Below are 20,147 nucleotides of genomic sequence, written 5' to 3' on the forward strand. Positions count from 1 at the left end.
ATTCTCTTGAAAGATCTTGAGATCCTAGTTGTGATCAGTCAGCTCAAAATCCAGAGTATCACAACTGTGTATTAAGGTTAAATTGAATCGCTTTCAGTAGAAAACACAAGAAATGACATAGAGATAATGTCAGTTCCATCTTAATGAATTGTTCTCCCACACTATAATCCAAGTGAAGTCTTTGTGGATTTTTAAAATGCCACTGATTTTGTTTCTCTGTGGTTTTTTTTTTTTCCTTTTTTAGCTTGCCGAACTGAGGCTTTAGAAAGTCCATTCAGCTTTTAGGATTTTTTGTTCTAGAATGGTGATGGTGGGGGGTATTTTTTTGTTTGCTTGTCCCAGTTCCTAGGTAAGTCTGTATCCAAGAGCAGTATGTTAAAAGGTTCGTTGCACCTCTCATTAGTACGTATTGGCAGGTTTGTCACCTCAGGGTCAAAGGAAATCTCCTTCAACCAAGGCTATGGCAGCCACAGTAGCAAGCCTCAGGTTAGTCCCACCACTTGAGATTTGCTGCAGGGCAGTCAGTTGGAATTAATTTTGCATTTGTTTCACTGAACATTGTTGATCTTACACTGCAATGAGGAAAACATTGTGGGTAGACTACTGTATGTCATGAGGATTGTTTCCCTCTTGTGCTTATTTTCTCTTTTTGCATTGTAGTGCCTATTACCAATGAGGAGACAAATCTTATAAAATAAAAAAATCCATTACTCATAATGACATTGATAAGCTTCTAGTGGTTTATATGTGTTTATTTTTTAGATAAGTTACAAAACCTCCAACCTGTGTACTCTGACTTGAAGTTTTTAAAAATACTAGTAGTGCTGAGGAGTCTAATCTCTTATGCTGAATAGAAATTATTTGAAAATAGTATCCTTTTTATGCTCATGGAAGTTACAATCTCTTGAATCTAAGTTTCTTAAAAATGGAACTTTTAATGTCAGGTCTGAATTAATAGTTAAAATAATTTCAGAGGTCTGAGGACCTGACAGTGAATCTCTTGGTGTACTGTAAGAAGTTAATCAAAGATACAGCTTTACAAAAAGAAAAAATACAAAGGCAAATGAGGCTGATTTTGTTATGTCTATGTGGATTTCTGAGGTGAACTGGTAATGTTCAGCTGTTAGACATTTTAAGTGCAGTTCTGTCACAGGATGGGAGTTGACAAATAAACCTAAGGTCACATTAGTTTTGCATCTCTAAAGAAAAGGAAACAAACCCTTGCATTTTTCTTCAAGTATAAGAAGTTATGTCTGAGTGACTTATTGCAGAGGGTAAACATGGTCAGACTTCAGTAATTTCTAAACCAAAAATATCACTAATAATTTTAATTCTATTTTCTCCTCTTTTTTTCTGTAATGTGTGTTCATGTAGGAGATTAAACTGAGGTTAAAATATAGTTATCTGAGAATGTTACTGGAGGAATAATAAACTACCAATGACACTAATAATGTATTAACCCTTTTATGATACGACTTAGGAAAACCCAAGAAGTCAGTCAAGAAGGAAAATGCCATTGTAGCTGTGTTTTATTAGCTAAAGTCTACTTAATTTTAACTATACTATCTCTATTATTCTGAAAAATCTGTCCACTCATAAAAACATGCAATGAAAATTATTGCCACTAGATTCTCTTGCTCTCTCCACTCTCATTTACTTTGAGAACTGTCTAAAAATTAATGAAAAGTGATCTGACAGAGTGTTTAATGAGTATTTTTTCACAAGCTGGTATCTTTGGAGGTAGAAGCCCCTATCCACTGAGTAAGTGTGTCATTGCCAACACATCTCACTCATGATGGGAAGTAGCCATTCTTAACTTTGAGGGAGTAGTTCTGTCTCCATTCATATTTGATCCTTGGAGCAGTGAAAAGTGGTAGCAAGAGCAGTAACGGGGATGATGGCTTTCTGTTTGTGTTTTGAATATCTGTAAATGAGGAATATGATGTGGGAAATCTCAGATCCATCCAGCTGGATCTGGTCCACCAGAAGAATATATTTAATCCATAGTTTTGTCCATTTTCTTTTTTTCGCCAAAATCTGCTACAAGTGTGTAGGAGTAGGCAGTGGTGTGGACAACTTGAGTTAACAGCTCATCATTTCTCCAAGGTCTTGTAATCTGTCCTCTGTCATGGGAGTGGTTGTAATGTCAACTGATCTCATGTGCCTTATCCTTTGTCATGTCACATGTGTTTTATTCTTTATCATGTGTTAACCATACACCAGACGTTTGACAGGGTTGTTGCCATTTTGGTCATGAGGGATGCACATATGGGGAAAGAGGGGGACATGTGGCATTTGATTGTCTTCAAAGAGACTTTGCAGTTTGTGCTAGCCTGAGGGTTCCTCACATCTGTCGTGAATCCATGACTGTTGGTTGCACGGTAATGATTTCCAGTGACACCTGATAGATGCCAGGTTAGAAGTGAAAGGCCACAAATGACCCAGAATGATGCCAATTTTTTAGTGCATTTTTAGCTGAGAATTCACTCAAGAAAACATTTTGCAAGTTTGAGTAATTTACTTTGTCTTTTTTCTTATTTTTCCCTCTGCAGCAGGCTTGTTCTATTTGTAGATGTAATCTTCTGGTGGGTACTCATGCTTGGTTTTGAAAGTGAGAGCACATTTGGGGGGGGGGGGGGAAAGAAGAGAATTCAGAGGACTTGGGTTGTAAAGCACAGCATAGCAGGGGAACTTGACGGGCAAGGCTCAGTGCACTTCACTGAGTCCCAGCATGGGTTTTGGTATGGTATGTACTAAAGCAACTCCTCTGGATTAAGATGTAGGTGTTATTAATCAAGTCACTGAGTTGTGATCTGTTGTCTGTATACCTGGCAATCTCTGTGGTGGAAAAGTTCACTAGTGGGTCAGCTGCAATTTTGCTCTTCCTCATGTATGCCGTATGCTGTTTTTTTTATGTTTTCAGAATGTGATACAAGGCTTTTTTCCATGTCTTACAGATTTAAAATGGAGGGGTTATTATTATAAACTGAGCTATTTTGGAATTGCCTCCTTGCTTGGTGGGATTTCTTTTTTCAGTACTCTTTTCCAGACTCTGTTTAAAGACCTCCACTACTTAGTGTATTGAAGTGCCTCTTTGGTATTTGTCTCCACTTATAATCGTATTTAGAATTCAATACCTTCATGGTCCTTGTAACTTTGAATGTGTTTGTGTCACTGGCTCTTGGTCTTTAATATCTATTTTCACACAGATCTACGCAGGTTCCAATCTTCTGATCATGTAGCTTCAGGATGCTGTATTGCAAAGATTTCACAAATTAGGCTGCTAACAAAATTTTTCTATGGTTTTTGATTATTGAAAACAGTCCATAAGAAAGTCCTCTATATGAACAATACAGTCTTAAAAGAACACGTGTTGTAGGAAGCCAGGACCTTACCAATTAACGTGTACTACACTTGTGTGTACCAGGTCTATGTTTCCACTTGGAGTTTAAGTTTTGCTCTGCAGACTATATGCAGCATTATAGTCTTGCTGTCATGGTGCAGAATATTTAGCAATGCAAGGGTAAAACAAAGGTGTGTTGTAAGATAAAGTGCTTTTCTCTGTTCTTTTTGCTGTCTGTCCAAGTCATTACGTTTAATTTTTCTGTGATTAAAAGAACCTGTTTTCTGGATCCATGTGAAGGATTACTGGTCACAACATAGCTCTATCCCCCAGTTATCCATTAGGCTATTGAACTTTGCAGATTACATATTTGAGACCACTAACACTTCGAAAAGGTATTTTTGGAGGTATTTTCTGTTATATCCAACATCAGTCAAGACTGACTTATTTTAAGCTCCTCAGAAGGGCAGTGGTGAGCACTAAGTTTGGTTCCACTCCTGAACCATGCATATTAAGGCTCTCAACCTTGTGCACCATAGATGAAGGAAAATTAAAACAAAGAAATGGTAGCAGAGATTAGATACTTGTGCTTTTAATATACCCAGGATAACCTACTTGGTTTTACTGCTCAGGATGTGTTCTACTCAGCTGTGGTCCCTGCTCTCATCAGCTTGCCTTCATTATGGGAATTTTTTTAGTGCAACACAATTAAAATAGCTTTGATTTCATTTAGGGCAGAAGTTTCTCAGGCTTAGGGAAAGCAGAACTCAGGCTCCTCTGCTCAATAAGAGCAATTTAAACTATAAGCGATGTAGTTTCCTACCAGAGAAGACCGCTTTGTTCTGGGAAGAAAGTTTTCTCTATCACACAATTTGAATGCAACCTTTTTTGGGTGGTTGAAATGTTAGGCTTTCCATGGCTGGAAAGGATTTCTCTCTTGCTATCAGAATAGGTCATGGGAGGCATGGAATTTTTAGGGATTTGTGTTTTGTTTCTTTTTTTTTCCTTCAGTTCTCCCAACAGTCAGTAAGAACACCTTGATTGTTCTAAGTTCAGATATTTGTCTTATTTAGGATGTGTTTTCCTGATAGACAGCACTTAGAAGTGAATGAAGTGCAGGAATACTCTAATACGAAGTGGAAGTTTCCCGTATCTCATACAAGAATTACAGAACTGCCAGTTTCTTCTCCATTTATCAGGCAATTAATTTCATACACTGTGGGCAGGTCTTACTGTTGGTTCTTTTTCCTTTCCCATCTTGGACACAGTGATGCCTGCTCTCCAGCCACTTGAATTACCATGCAGTATACTGCTTATATACAGTTTTGGCACGAGTTTCAAGAGCCTTAGAAAAAGTGCAAATATCCCAGGTTAGTATGACTAGCGTGAGTAGGGCTCTCTAGTAAGTGTTACATTGAGAATGTCTGGATCTGAACAATCTGTCACTTGATAAGTGAGATGATTTATTGGTGCAGGACTGAATTGATCAGCCTGTGTCACTATATACCTGCAGTGATGAGCAGCTGTGTGACTGATAATTAGTCCAGGAGAGTTTGTAGAGTGTAACCAGAACCATCTTCTCATGCAAGAAGTCACAGAACACTTCACAACATTCTACAGTACTTTCTACAACAGTTTTCAGATCTTAAGTATACAACACCAGCATGCACAAGCTAATATTGCTACTTAGAGAAGCTGTGGCTATATAAATTGTATAGATTCAAAATATTAAGTCTAACTAGTTCTATATAAACAATATCACAGTTTCCTTTTCTTTTTGCTACCTGTAGGAAAGATATTTTGTAATTAATTTTTTTTAATTACTCATCAGCCATAAAATCAGAATAAGTCAATAAAGCATAAAAATCCAAAAGTACTGTTGGATGTGTAGCATTTTCAGTACTTGCAGCCATATTCCTAGATAGGACAGAATTTTGCTAGATTTTCCTAGGCAGGACAGGATTTTGTCAAGTTTTCCAGACACATCTCTGATAAGTGCAGGAAATCTGGCCATTAGTGATGTTTTTAAATCTGGAAAAGTTTGGACTTGGATGGCACTTCAAGAAATCTTGTGTATCACTTTCCATAATTTAAAACTGGTAGTGTACCATGCTAGGATATCCCTAGACATGTGGATCTATTGCAAAAAAACCCTCAACCACTTCTGTAGCTACATACATATGTGTGTATATATACACACACTGGGGCAGTTTTAGGCTTTTTTTTGTTTGAGAGTTGTTTTTTATGGCATTTTTTCCTGAAATCTCTGGGCAGTGCAGGCCATCCAGGTGCTGAGCTGTCTGAGGATGATAATCTCAGACTTCGCTTGTGAGCCTCCAACCTCCTCTATCTTTCTTTATGTTTGCGTTTATTGAAAGCATTCATTAGGTTAAGTCGTCGCCACACCAGAGTGCTCTACTGATTCAACAGTCCCATTTTTAAGGCTGTATTGCTATTTATTATCTTAGAGTAGTGCATAAAGAGTCAGTTAGAATGAGACCCCCATTGAGACAGCTGTGGAAAAAATGAGTAGAGGTTTATTTCTGCTCTGAAGACACAAAGTCTAAATAAATGAGAAAGAATAGAAGAAATAGATACAAATAGCTGCAAAAAGGGTAGAATTTTACAAGTAGTGTCTAAAATATATTTTCTGCAGAGTAATTTTTTTCTTTTCCATGTGTTATTTTAGTCATTTTGGCAGTGTGTAGATGCCTGAATTGAGAGTTAAAAACAAAGTTTCTATGTTGTAGGCCATATTATCATTATATTTACTTTAATGTCTGTACAACATTAGCATTTGAGACTGCAGGAACTTAACTGCTTTACTTGTTGGTGTTACACTGCAGTCAATTTTGGTGAACCATAAAAAGTTTGGCCCTGAAGGTAAAATAACACTGTATGCATGTTCCTAGCATACTGCTTTGGGGATAAACATGTCTTAAATCAACTCATCACTCGCAGCTGAATTCCTTCTCTAAATGCAGTTTCTGTGTAGATAATAATGTTCAGAAAGACTGATTTTCTGTAAGCCATAAAGGTTTTTGAACATAATTCTATCAATAAATATATTTGATCAGGATCACAAAGAATTCTTATAATCCTAATAAAGATTTGGGGTTTTAGTTAAAGGAGGAGAGGGGCATATACCAACATTTTTAATTAGCTTTCATCAGCACCTCCAGTTTGTTCATATGTGTTACAAACATTTGCATATTGTGTTTCCTCACATTTACATAATAAAAAGTTTTGGACTTCATTGAAACTTTTTTTCATAATTGTGCATTTGGAAAATTAAATTTGAAGTTTATGATACTCTGGCTCCTACTTGCTTGGATCATAGTGTGTTGCTAAGATACCATCACTTGAGACCTTTGTTACAGTGATGTTTCTCTTGGGGCTTAATATACTGTGGGTTCAGATGGGTATAATTGTGGCCTTGAGGGGATGGACTAAAGAACACTGTCTGGGTTTGTACCCAGATATTCTTGGATTAATATTCTGAGATTTAGATCTTGTCCTGTCTGGAATTTTAATACAGTTCTCCAAGCTTTAAAGAGAAGGCAAGCATCATTTCAGCCTCTTAATGAGTTCTTTTTTTAACCTCTTTAATTTGCCTTTTTTTTTCTTTTCAAACTCTTGTAGCCATTCAAATCCAGTCACTAGCTTCCAAACCATTTTTACCAGCTCAAATGGACGAAGTCCCAGTTTGTTCCTCAGTTTAATTCACAAGTTAATAATAGTTAAAAAGTTTTTACATCTACATCTCCATTTTTCTTAGAATATGTAAGGACAAAAAAAAAAAATCCCTAGATAGTAGGCAAGACTTTCAAATGTGAACAGTTCTGTTACATTTGAGATGGCAAGTCTTTTGTTGCAACTAGGTTGATTTTTGTGGGTTTTGTTGGGTTTTCTTTTGTTTTCTGGTGGGTTTTGTTTTGGTTTTGTTTTTTTGTTTTGGGTTTTTTTTTGTTTGGGGGGGGTTTGGTGCTTTGTCTGGGCTTTTGTGTTGGAGTTTTTTGTTGGGTTTTTTTTTTTTTTCCTTTGGTTGCTTTCTGAAATGATACCTTTTGTTTCGGGTGTGAAATTTCAATTTTCTTCCTACATGGAGAAAAGAGATACAAGCTTGCCCCATAGTGGGGAACCTGTATGGGGTTTTCTTCTATTTAGGAACATTTGACCCATACCTCCCCTGTTCAGTGAGCAGAAATGGTAAGGTAACTTAGCTGTGGCTGGCTACAGATCTGCTCTCCATGTAAATCATGAAGTGAACCTGGAGGGGAAAGAATTCCTGAAATCTGCTAGTAAAAAAAGTGCTTTAAAAGTGTATCTTTAGAAGGAGAGCCTTTCTTCTACACCTGAGTATATATTAAATGGTTATAAACCTTGGTTTTGAGGTTATTATTCACGTGATTATTCACACAGCAGTGCAAAATGGATTCACAGGTACAGTTACCATTCCATTGTACTGGAAAGAAGTCTTTCCTGTGTAACAGAGAGAATTTTTTGTCTAAAGCTCTAAGTCCTATAATTAGTTATATAGTAAAGGATTCAGAAAAATGGCAAAACATACACAAGTGCTTAGAAGTTTAACCAATTAGCCTTTAAATTGTCTGCCTGCATATGTCATTATTGTGTTTCAGTATCTGGTGGCATTTATATTTTTTTCCTTTTTTCCAGATCATTACTAAATACATTTATGAACTACTGCAGAAGGAATGCCACTTGAAGAAAGTAACTCTTCCAGTAAGTATAATTTATTTTTCCAAAGGCATTGTTTTTTTGAATCTGTACCTGGCATAGCCTGTGATCCAATATTCATATAAAGACAAGGTGTGCCAGGGCTCTGTGCAGGGCGTTGCCTTCAAATTTTGCACGTGTATGCATCTGGAGATGTGGTTCCACCTCACTTCTCATGTGTTTCATTTCTCCAACTGAGCCTTCCTTACCTTGCCAGATACCAGAATTTTCAAAATGTGGTGCTTTTAATAGGAGAGCCATAAGCTTTCTGAAAAGTATCTGTGGATATTTTGAGACTTCTACAGCTGGATGTACAGAACAGAAATGTCTTTGTAGGCAGAGGACTACACTCACATTGAATATCAGTAAACTATTCCAAGTAATTTTTTAAAAAACACTTTTTCCGTAGTTTGTAATGTTTATGTAATATAAAGTGGTTATGTTGCTTAGTGAAAATATTCGATCAACCCTTGGAAGAGGTGAAGTGCTCCCCCACATATCAGAGTGTTTATAAATACCTGTGATGCGATATGATGTTGTTCAGGTATTTTTATATTCTATACTGGAGTGTGACAGCACTGTGTAAGTTTTCCATCATTATGAAGGATTCCTATGCTCTTTGAAATCTTTTGAATTACTGTTGTTCTCTGCTGAGCCTTCCTATTCAGTCAAGGAAAACCTGTTTAGGGTAAGGAAGGAAAAGGTCTTTTGCTTTAACAGTTCTGTAACATTTCGCCATTCCCATTTCCATTCCCTGAGTGTTGCTTAGGGAGTGTTTTGATGACCTGCCCAAACTACTAACAGTTTCCTACAAGGGCTTTTTCATTGTCTCCTGGTCATGGCAGAAGGAGCTGAGCTATGAGGTTCACAGAGAAGTCTAAGGGCAAGCAGCAGCTCTCCTCCATACTGACAGCCTGCTGGTTGTACCAGTGCCTGGAGAACCGAGACTGAGAAAGCATTTCCCCACTTCAAATTGTTCTGTGTACACAGACATAGTATCAGTTTCATCATGATGGTCTGCCTGGTGCAGTGCTAGCTGTGATCTCCAGCTTCTTTGCTAATTTTCTTTGTTGGTGAAATTTTGGTTGAAGAATTACTTCCAGACAGATAATGCATGAAAAGCCTTCTCAAGCCATGTCACACTTTGTCTGTGAAACCATGAAGCTGTCATTTATAAACTTAGAAGTGCCCAAATTTAAAGGCTGTAGGACTTCCTTTGATTCCTAAAAAGGAATATTCATTTAAGTAATGCAGTGCTAAGGCTGATAAATTAGCTCCAAAACATGAAGATGATGAAACTTGGGATGACTATTTACAGCATCTCCATCACCTATGTCACACTTGCGGTGATTCATCTGCCTGGCTCTAAGGTATGGGTTTCTTGGCTTGGAAGAGGAATGGCTCTGGCTAGCTCCCACTTTTGGATTAATCTCTGTTTACTTGTACTTAGAAATTGTGTAGTGAGCATGAATACAGTTGTTCAGTAATACATTTAAGCTATTCTCAAATGTATTACTTCCAACTTCTGTGAAATGTCATCATTTAATTGCATTTTGGAGCAAAGTAAGAACTCACAAAATACGCAGATTTCTAATTGTGAGCATTGTGGAAAAATTCATGCAAGGTATGAGCACCGTTCTTCAGGAATGGCTGTTATGCATAGCGAGCCCTCACCACAGTCAAAAATAGGTTATGAAGGCACATACAGAAATGAAAAATTGATACTATGTATGTAGAAGCTGAAAAATTAAAGCTGTGTGAATGCTAGGTTTAAATCACCACTGACAGACCCCCAAGTAACAACACAAAACCCTCTAGTTTAGACTAGTAAAGGAGACTAATAAAAGTAATAAGACAACTTCTGAGATGAGAATAGAAGGTATATAATAATATAAATGTTGGCAAGTTACATATAAAATAACAGTAAGATCACAAAAGCCAAATTTGAGCAGCTTGTTAAGAGTTGTAAAGGCTAATAATAAAAGAGAGCTGGTAAGGCAAATAGATGAACTGCAGTTAAAATGAACACCCAAGTCAAATAAGAAAAACTAATAATTTTCAATATTAATTGTCCAATTTCCACATGCTTTTTTTTTTTAACAGGATATAATTCTGAGCAACTGTCTGAAATTTGTCATATCAATAGAGGAGACCTTAGGAGAAGTTAATATATTGTACAATAAACAAATTCCAGGATGAGTTTTTTTTAAAACCTAGGGCTCTATAAGAAGTCAAACAGGAAGCTGCAGAACAGCCAGTTTGTATGTAACTTACTGCTGAAATCAGCTAATAATAACAATAATGTATTGGGGGAAATGAGTACAAGTTTCTTTTTAAAAAAAAACCTACCAGAATTCATTGCAGGAGTCAGAGATCACATGAAGAAGAAAAATCTTGTCAGTAAAAGAGTACATGTATTTCCAATGAGCTGTCAACAAACGCAACAAATGCTTTTAAGAGGGAAGTCCTCTTTAGAGTTTATTGGTTAAAAGGGGAGAAAGGTGTTAGTATTCTACAGATGAAATTATCTGTTACCAGCAAAATGCTATTAAGGCCTGAGATAGTTGTAAACAAAAGAAAAAAAGTAATTAATGCAAGCTAACAAATTTTTCTTGTTTTCTTCTAAAATTATTTGGGATAGTTAAACCTAAAGTTGATTATGATGAGTTGGGGAATTATTTCTTGATGCTGAATAACTGGATGATTAAATGACAGGAGATTCAATTCTGGTAAATATAAAATTATGGGGAAGATAACTCACTCTGTAAATACAACAGTGGCTTCTACATGAGCTATTACAACTCAGGAAAGAGCTTGGAGTGATTGTGAGTAGTTCTCTGAGAACATCAGTGAGTGCTCAATGGCAGTCAAAAACCCTCAAAGCAAATAGGATATTAGGAATTATGAGGTATCGAGAACAAAACAGAAAAACATCGTCATTCCACTCATTATGTGGGCCTTCATGTTAAACACTGCATGAAGTCTGGATACCATATCAAAAAGGATATGAAGAATTAAAAAAAAATACAGAGGAGGGTTGCAAGGATGATCACAGGCATGAAATGCTTTTCAGACAAAGAAAGATTAAACAAAGGTTCTTCAGCTTGGAAAATAGATGACTGAGGAAGGAATATGACAAATCTATAAAATCATGAAAGGTGAAGAGAAGATGAATAGGGAATGGGTTTTTGCTTTTTTCATAATAGAGAACCTAAGGGGCATCAAGTTTAAATTATCTGGCAGGAGATCTCTACTGGAAGAGACAGTATTATTTCATATATGTCCCAATTATATTGTGGAACTCATTGCTACAGAGTACTGTCAAGGAGAGAGGTATAAATGCATACAAAAAAACCATTTGACGATATTAAGGTGGGATAGGTGCCTTGAACTATTGTACATGCTTGCCCAGTTATGTAAACTCTGGCTTGCAAGGTTCCAAAGTTACTGGCTGTCAAAACCAGGCAAGAATCATTCTATAACTCTGTTTTGTTACTGTTTCCCTATGCAATCTGCCAGTTGCCAGAAACAGGACCCTGGACCTTCAACTGACCAAGATGGCTTATATATATGTAAATATATATATATATATATATATATATATGTAAACCCTTTTTATATGGATATTTTAGGGATGAATACAAAAACTTTTTCTTTTAACCTAGTCACAGGTGATCAGAAAGTTGGTGTTTTGGCTTTCCTTTTTCTATTAGCTGATAATGAAGTTGGCAGTGCAGTGATTTTTGAATATTTGAAATGTGTTTCGGGACTGTGTTAGGTGAGGTGTGCTTTAGTTCAGCATGATTTTAGTAGGGAATGGAAATGCTGTGCTTCAAATGTTTAGCATGATGGCATTTCATGTTCTCTCATCTTCCTTAATTTCAACCTTGTGTGTAAAGTCCAACTTGCTGTCTTTGTTTTGCTTTCTTAGGTGGCCGCTTCAGTTTTGGATACAAAAATTCATTGATTTCTTTTCAGATATGAAAATAAGATCAGTTGGCAGATCAGGAGAGCTTGCCCATTAATTTATTATGCCAGCATCTTTGACTAAACAATTCTGAACATTTTTTTCTTACACAGGGAGGCCAAGATCCACGTTGCATTATTATTCTGTAAAGCACTATACTTCTAATAACGTTCAACATACACCACTGGACTTGAAATTTTTGATGAAGAGTCTCATATTCAGGGAGAGGCCATTCAGTTACTACTTTCAAAGTTTTGTTTTGGCTCCATTGACGATTATGTTAGGAATAAAAAGAAGACTGCAATTTTTTTAGCCAGATGAAGTATTTGTATTTCTCTAGTTTTAGTGGCATAATCAGTGATTGATCTTTGCTCTTCTTTAGCTGTTGAGGACAAATAGAGTGTGCCTCTGAATTAACTGCATCTTTAACAGCTTCTGGGGAAGCTTGAGATGGAAGTTTAAATAATTAGTAACATGTTGTAGTGGTTTAAGCTTAGCTGGAAATTAAGCACCATGCAGCCGCTTGCTCGAACCCCCTTTTACCTCCCCCAGCACCAGTGGAATGGGGAGGAGAATCAAAGTAAAACTTGTTAGCTGAGATAAAGAGTTTTATCTCATAACCTAAAGTGAAGTAAAATAGAGTGATAATGATAAATGATAATAATAAGACACAAAACAAGTGGTGTGCGATGCAGTTGCTCACCACTCACTGACAGATGCTAGACCCATGATTCCTGAACCCAGATCAGCCGTGCTTCTGGGTAACTCCCCCCAGTTTGTATCCTGGTCATGATGTTCTGGGGTGTGGAATATTCCTTTGGTCACTTCAGGTCGCCTGTCCCAGACATGCTCCCTCCGAGTTTATTTTGCCTACCTTCTCACTGGTGGAGCATGAGACAAGGCAACGAAAGTCCTTGACTTTGGTTAAACACAACTTAGCAAAACCCCAAGATATCAGTGTGTTATCAACACCATTCTTGTTCTGAAGCCAAAACACAGCACTCAGCTACTGAGAAGAAATGAACTCTGTCCTGGCTGAAACCAGGACACATGTTTAATTGACAATGGCACTGAAATGCCTCACTTTGCAGATTCTTCTGAGTTATCAATGCTTTCCTCTTTCACTTCAATAGGTTAAAGTTCATCCAGGAACATTTGAGCAACAATGGTCTGTTACCTGAACACTGTAATGTTGCTTTTGCCGGTTTTGTTGCCTAAGTGAAGTTAATATTTGTTCGTAAAATTTCCACCAATTTTTGGTTTGTTAAGTTAGTTGTGGTAATAGTCAAATGTTGATTAGCTGCCTGTGATATTGATCAGCGGTTCTCAGTTTTACATTTTTGATTAAAAAATTCTAAATCAGGATTTTCAGTATTGTGAAGACTGTAACCTAAGTGAGTTAGTGAGGTTTATGTTGAAACATATAAAAGAAGACTTTCCGTCTTGGGACGCAGATGAGCAAATTTCCCTCTCCCCCAGCTACTCACAAGTCTCACAATGTTTTTTGAGTCTTTTCAGTTTGAATTCCACTTATTTGCCACGTTCTTTCCTCCAATTACGGTTTATACCTGTTTTCACTTTGTTGGCTCGAGGCTCATAGTTGTTGTCGTCTTTCTTAAGTGAAATAAGAAAAATACTTAGTAAGAAAAATAATAAGAAAAATACTAGTGGATTTTTTTTTCCTTTTTAACATTGAATTTTAAACCTAAAAACCTCCAATACACCAAATAAAAGATTCCTGGAACCTAGTCAGATGTCATGCATCTTGGGTTAGTAATGGCTAATTGTTGATGTGGTAGCAAGGATGTCAATAAGATTAGATTTCAAGTGTAGTTTGATTTTAACTCAATATATTGATAGCAGCTGTGCAAAATACTAACTAGTGTGCTGCTGAAATACTTTATAGACTGATACTACTGTATTAGGTGATAACTCATTAGAGACAGATGTCATATGGAAAAAAGAAATTCACTGTTTGAAAACCTTAAGAATGTCATAATAGCTAGAGAGATCTCACCATAGCTGTCTACATTCATAAACTTTATGGAATTACTGTGCATTGGGAAAAAAAAATCCAAGAAAAAGAAAACTAACCAGTAGTTTTAAACAGTAAATTATCATTGTAATTTAGATCGGTTTGACATGCCTAGCTACAGATTACTGGAAGATTGTTCTCACCTGTGAACAGCAATGTTGAATCAAATTGTTAAAGTAAACATGTTAAAAAATTTAAAATGTTAAAAATGTTAAAAAAAAAATCTTCCTGTATTTATTCAGTTTAGATTTACGTGATCAGAAATCAGTGTCCTTGAGTCCAGAAGAACAAGTGGCTAATAAATGCATATTATTTTATGTGGCTTCAGTGTGTCCAGCATTAAATGGTATTCTACGTTGATCTGTCAGTAAAGTAAGGTTGTGTATAGGAGTGACCTTTATGTGTATTTTTTAGTGAAATTTGGATCTAATAAATTACTACTGTTTGAAGGTGAATTAGCTTGACAAAAAGTCTCCAAATATGTTTAATTTTGGGAAAAGAATCAAAATAATTTTTTTATGATCTTGGTAGATATTTTTAGTTGTTTAAAATTAACTTCTTTACAGAAGTGTGAGCTAGTTATATCTTCTAGTGCATATGATTATTAAGTGCTAGTATTTCCTATCTACTACACAAAGTTTTAGTTTATAAGTGCTAAAAGCTACAGCTAAGTTACACATTAATGTGAAATGAAAATTCACAATGTTTCTTTTCTTAATTATAGTGTTGTAAATATTCAGTTTATGGGTAGAAGTCAGTTATACCTTGCCAAGTACTATCTGGGATTCAGTGTTGGCTGACTTTTTACCTAATCTGTTTTACCTTTTAAGGTGTCAATACTGCTACTTCAGAAGCAGCAGCATGATCTGACTGTAGCCGCAGTCTTTTCAGTAGAACATACTCTTTACGATATTTTCTATTTTTGCACAAAGTGTGAGAGAAAATGAGTACATTTGCTGGTGCATGAGATGTTACTTTATTTTAGAGCAGGGGAATATGGTCTTCAGTACTATGGCAAATATTGAAGAAAGACATGGCTGTTCTTTTACTTACAAATTTGTTTTGTTCAAGTAGCCTCATTGACTTAATTCAAAAAAATACTTGATAGGAACATTTTAAAAGTCTGAAGATGCATGCAGATTTAATTTTTCCTATAGTAAGGGTAGCTAAGAATACATACCCATATATGAGAAAAAACTAATATAATCCAAACAGCCAATTCCTTTTTTCTCAACATGGGTATTATAACCCGATCTGTTTTTCTCCACTGTTGCAGAGCATGTTCCTAGTAGCTGGACAGTTAGGCCATGGGCGTGGAGGGGTGTGGAGTATAGTAGGAGGGGGAGATTTGCCTGTTTTGTTCTTTCTTTTCTAGGTATTCATATAGTAGAAAGAGAAGAACGAGTAGACACGTACATTTGTTTTGCCCTCATGGTATTTACACCAGGACAGTTCTTTTGTCTTGAGATAGGCTTGCTAAACCAAGTGTAAAACCTTTAGTGTGTATTGAACAAAAACTGCTGCTTTACTCTCTTAAAGACAAAATGTGGTATTAGGTTGCAGTTTACTGAATATCAAAGTTAACTATTGGTCTCCTTCTACACCAAAGTATCTGAGCATTGACCCTAGTGCAGGAGGACTCTTAATGAAGCTATTATTTAGACCCAAATTGGATTTCTGTATTTTATTAGACCTATCCTATTAAATTTGTAACAGACAAATTTACAGTACTGTTTCCTATGTGGCTTATTGGGTATTTATGTTGAGGTGGTTGATTTGGAACTTTCCAGGATTTTTTTCTTGCATTATGTAAGAATTTTATTGTTGCTTTGGGCATATCAGAGGTGAGAAATTATTTGCTCCCTCCCACTCGCCAGCTCCAATTGCTCATTTATGGACTTTTTTCTTTCCTGTAAATTTCTATAAACAACTGATGTTTCAAAGCTTAAGACCTCTCTTACTCCTTTTCTTAATTTTAAATGCACCTTGGATTGCTGTTCTAAAATGTCATATGTTTATTTGTTTCAAAGTTGTGTTGCATATTTTGCTTTACTTTTATTTAGTACTGGGCACAAATGCATTGAAATTGTTGTTAAATGGTGAATGCTTTTATATAAATTTGGTAGATAACTTTAAAGCTACAGGTTTTCTTTCAAATAATTTTATGGATTCATTAAAATGTATGTTGTCTGTAACTGCAGGTTGATGCAACTGAGACTGAACCAAAGAGCTTTATCTTTATGAGTGAAGATGCATTAATAAATCCTGACAAGCTGTTGGTCCTAATCCATGGTAATGGTGTTGTCAGAGCTGGTCAGTGGGCTAGGAGACTCATAATTAATGAAGATCTGGACAGTGGGACGCAGATACCGTATATAAAGAGAGCTATTGAGGTAAGTGAAAGTGCATGGATGCAAGGTTGTGTGCGCTATGGATGTGCACCTGTGTGCTAGTGTATGAAGAGCTGTGAACCTGTGATGTTTTAATTTTTTAATCTGTGTTCTGTATTGTACTGTGTGATCATTTTATTTGTGATGGGAATACTTGTTTGGTTTTATTGGAACTTTCTTCTAGTGGAACCAGGTTCCTGTCTTGCAGTAAAAAAAATTTAGTTGCATGTTGTGTTGTGTTGGGCTGGGCCTGCCCTGTAGTTTAATACAGCAGATAGTATGACAAGAGCCATTAGCAGGTGATGAAATGCAGTAGAAAACACTACAGAAATTTGGTACAATTTGGATTGTTTCCTTTTATATGTCATTAAATTTGTACATATTATTGCTCAATGATGCTGTAATCTAATGGTAACATGAGCTTTCATGATAACAAGCAATCTTTTTTACTAGGCTTGTACTAAATTTATTAGAGGCATAGTTGTTTTCAGATTTGTACTAAATACTGATTCATTCTGATTATTTGACAGTAGAAGACATTCACATTTTGTTGACACTGTTTTATTACATCTGTTTGAGAGACAGCGGACAGTTGGTGTTATGTTTTTGTCATTGGAACTTTGCAGGTGTAATTCATCCTGTGCATCCTGCGACCTAAATGAAACTTCATTTAGTAGTAAACATTAGAAGAGCCTATTCAAGACTCTTTATTTCTATTGTTTTTGCCAAGTTAATGTTCTACGCTAAATATCAGTGTTGCTACTGTTACTGTTTCATATTTCGCTAGACAATTAATTTTTACAGCTGTCTTTAAAGTATTCAGGATAAAAAATGGCGCTTTTTTATTTCAATAAAGCAAAGAAAGAAAACATATAAAAACATTAGGCTGTTAAGTTATTTTTGGTTTGTTTTACCCACTATCAAAGCACCAGACTACACTACATGAGAAAAAGAAAACTAGCCCTGTGAAAGTGAGGCTTATCTTTTTCTAACATTAAGTTTTTTATTCATTCTAAGTCAAGATTCAGAGACAGAACAAAAAGTACTTCAGGATTACTGAGTGCAATACAGGTGTATGGTAGATCCAGTATGAGACCTTTAGTGCAGGTTCCAAAACCTTTCCCAAGACACCCAAATAGCTGTAGCTACTTCAATTTTTGTAGCAGTGCTTACGTGCTTGCATTTTTGTTCTTTCCTAGAGATGCTGCTGTCTTGGGTAACATGAGAGACCAAGTATTTCAAACTGGGGTACTAACCCTAATTTAACAGATAATTTTTAAGGGTGTATTTCTAGTAGAGGAGAGTTATATTTCTTTTTGCTGTTTCATTATTTTTATTTATTTTGTGCAATGATTTGTGCCCATATGACAGAGATCAGGCCTCTCTTTTCTCAAATGGTTGTTATACTTAAAACCATATTATTTATCTCTGCATTTTGAATGCTTCTTGAAAAACACAGGAAAAAAGTCCCAACTGTTGGATGAGAAAATATTTTTACAAAAATGTAATCATTAGATAACATTGGTATATCAAACTTTGTGGGTTTTGAGCTTTTTCCTAATATGGTTTTTAAATTTGTAGTTCTCTTTAGTTCAGTAATTCCAGCTACTGTAAAACTCACTGTCCCTTTTTGTGCATCTTAAAATTCTGGTATATGTACTACATGTTTAAGACACATACTATTTACAGTGATTTTTTTTATGCAAAATGAAGAAAGATTGTATTAAATTGTGTTAAATTCACTTATGTCATTAAATGTGCTGCTATTTTTTTGTATCCTGTAATCACTGTAGTGGGAATAAGTCGTGTATCTGGTTAGGTAAGGCAATATTTTATGGAAGTTGGACCCCATTGAAAGTATTTAGAATCATTAGGTTATGACTAAAAAGAGAATACATATAGGTACATGCCGATAACGTGTCAGCTTCAGGTACAGATTATAAAAATTACATTTCTGAAGGCAGGAAATTATGGTAGACTGAGTGTAAGGATTCCATATAAAAAAAATAATAGTAAAAATTATATCCTTTTCTGGGTTTTCTGGTGTTCAGTCCTCTAGTTGATTTAGGCACTTCTGTCTCTTATGAAATGAAAATAACTAGCCTAGATGATAAATAGCTTGATTGAAAATTGTGCTAACTCCTTGTGCAACATTATTTGAAGTAAGGAATTGTTTTCTTAGATCTTTCTGTGTTTCTTCTAAGGAGAGGTCTTGTTCTTGAATGAAACGAGCAGACCTTATCAAAGCATCAGTGCTGATGACAAGAGAACATAGATTTTTTTCCTAATGAATTTTTTCCTAATGAATTCCTTACATGAATTTGAAGTGGATAATGATACGTAGGATTTGAAAATTCTAGTAATCTGTTGTGACTTTGCAGCACATGCAGACACTGCAGCCAGCTTAAAACATTTGATGAAGATTAGGTTTTAATATAAAAAATAAAAATTAAAAATTGCAAAAGCAGTGCTTTAATGTCTTCTGTACAGGATATAATTCAGAAATATCTGCTTTTCTTAAAAAAAACTCAGACAACCAAAAAACCACCCACTAAGTAGACCAAAACCCACTACTTTTTCTCTGCTGCTTTTCTCTATGCTTCTCTTTCCAGTTCATTTCTTGGAAAAACTGAAAACAGTTGCATCCCTGCAACAGCTGGGGTTATCAGTGAGCAGTGGATTGAGCAGGATGAGCTGATACTTCTAAACAGGAAGTTAAGGGAAGAGTAGAAACTATTACTCTCTGATACAACATTTTTGAGGAAAACAGAATTAAGAAACCCTACTTTACAAGCATGTATGGAACAAAAGAGCAATGTACAGGCTTAAAATTCTGTATTTTAAAATTCTAGTCTTACGGGGCTGCTGCACATTTTAAAGAAAAGATTCAAAGAGAAATATCCTGGTGAGAATTCAAGTAGCTAGAAATGCGTTTTTCTTTTCATCTGTGCAATTCCTGTTGGTAATGGTTCTCCTTCCATGTTTTATATCAAGCCCTGTTGTGCAGATTAGATCTTTTGTGTAAGAGGTGTTCTGAGTAGTTGATAAGGGTTTATGTGAAGAGGTAACATTATTGTGTTAACTTGAAAAGTCAAACTTGGTAGTGTGAAAGAGATGTTAAAATATGAACAAAGAGAACAAATAAGCAACTAGATAGAGAACAGATTGTAGGAAAAGAAGGAGGGAGACAATTGTACACAATGTGAAAAACACATATAAATACATAAAAATGTGGTAGGACAAAACCTATTTTAGAAAAACAAGTATGGAAAAGACAAATCTGCTAATAAAGCAGTAAGAATGTAACAAAAGCTAAATTAAAATAAATACTTATTAATAAAGGTGTTTAAAACAAAAGAAGCTGGCAATGTGCTGTAAATACAGTACAAAAATATTGCACAGATTTGTTGTCTCATTAAAATAGAAATTTTCTGTTGAAACTTTCTCTAGTGGGAAACACTGATTTTTGACAAAAGCGGTTACCTGGTGCGTGAGAGACTGAAGTTCAAGTCCCTCCCCTGGGAATGAAGGGCTATTCCATTTATAATGAGAATTCTGCTCTGAAGATATTCCACTTTTTATAAAAAAGTAAATGTAAATGATATAAATACATGTAGATTAGAAGAGTGATTTTAATCTGTCTCTTCTGTGTTTTGCCTAAATGGCTTGTCTAGG

The 20,147-nt window shown here is 35.7% G+C and overlaps 1 protein-coding gene across 10 annotated transcripts in view; it reads left to right on the forward strand.

The window, feature by feature from the left end:
* Positions 1–20,147, forward strand: part of ARB2A (ARB2 cotranscriptional regulator A) — a 262,147-nt gene that overhangs the window by 47,135 nt on the left and 194,865 nt on the right. For all 10 annotated transcript variants that reach the window (XM_069002274.1, XM_069002273.1, XM_069002270.1 and 7 more), the window contains 2 exons: positions 8,021–8,086; positions 16,284–16,475. In XM_069002274.1, the coding sequence (XP_068858375.1) occupies positions 8,021–8,086; positions 16,284–16,475 (258 nt within the window). The remainder of the gene's footprint in view (positions 1–8,020; positions 8,087–16,283; positions 16,476–20,147) is intronic.

Source organism: Aphelocoma coerulescens, assembly GCF_041296385.1.
Source record: "Aphelocoma coerulescens isolate FSJ_1873_10779 chromosome Z unlocalized genomic scaffold, UR_Acoe_1.0 ChrZ, whole genome shotgun sequence".
Lineage (NCBI taxonomy): Eukaryota > Metazoa > Chordata > Aves > Passeriformes > Corvidae > Aphelocoma > Aphelocoma coerulescens.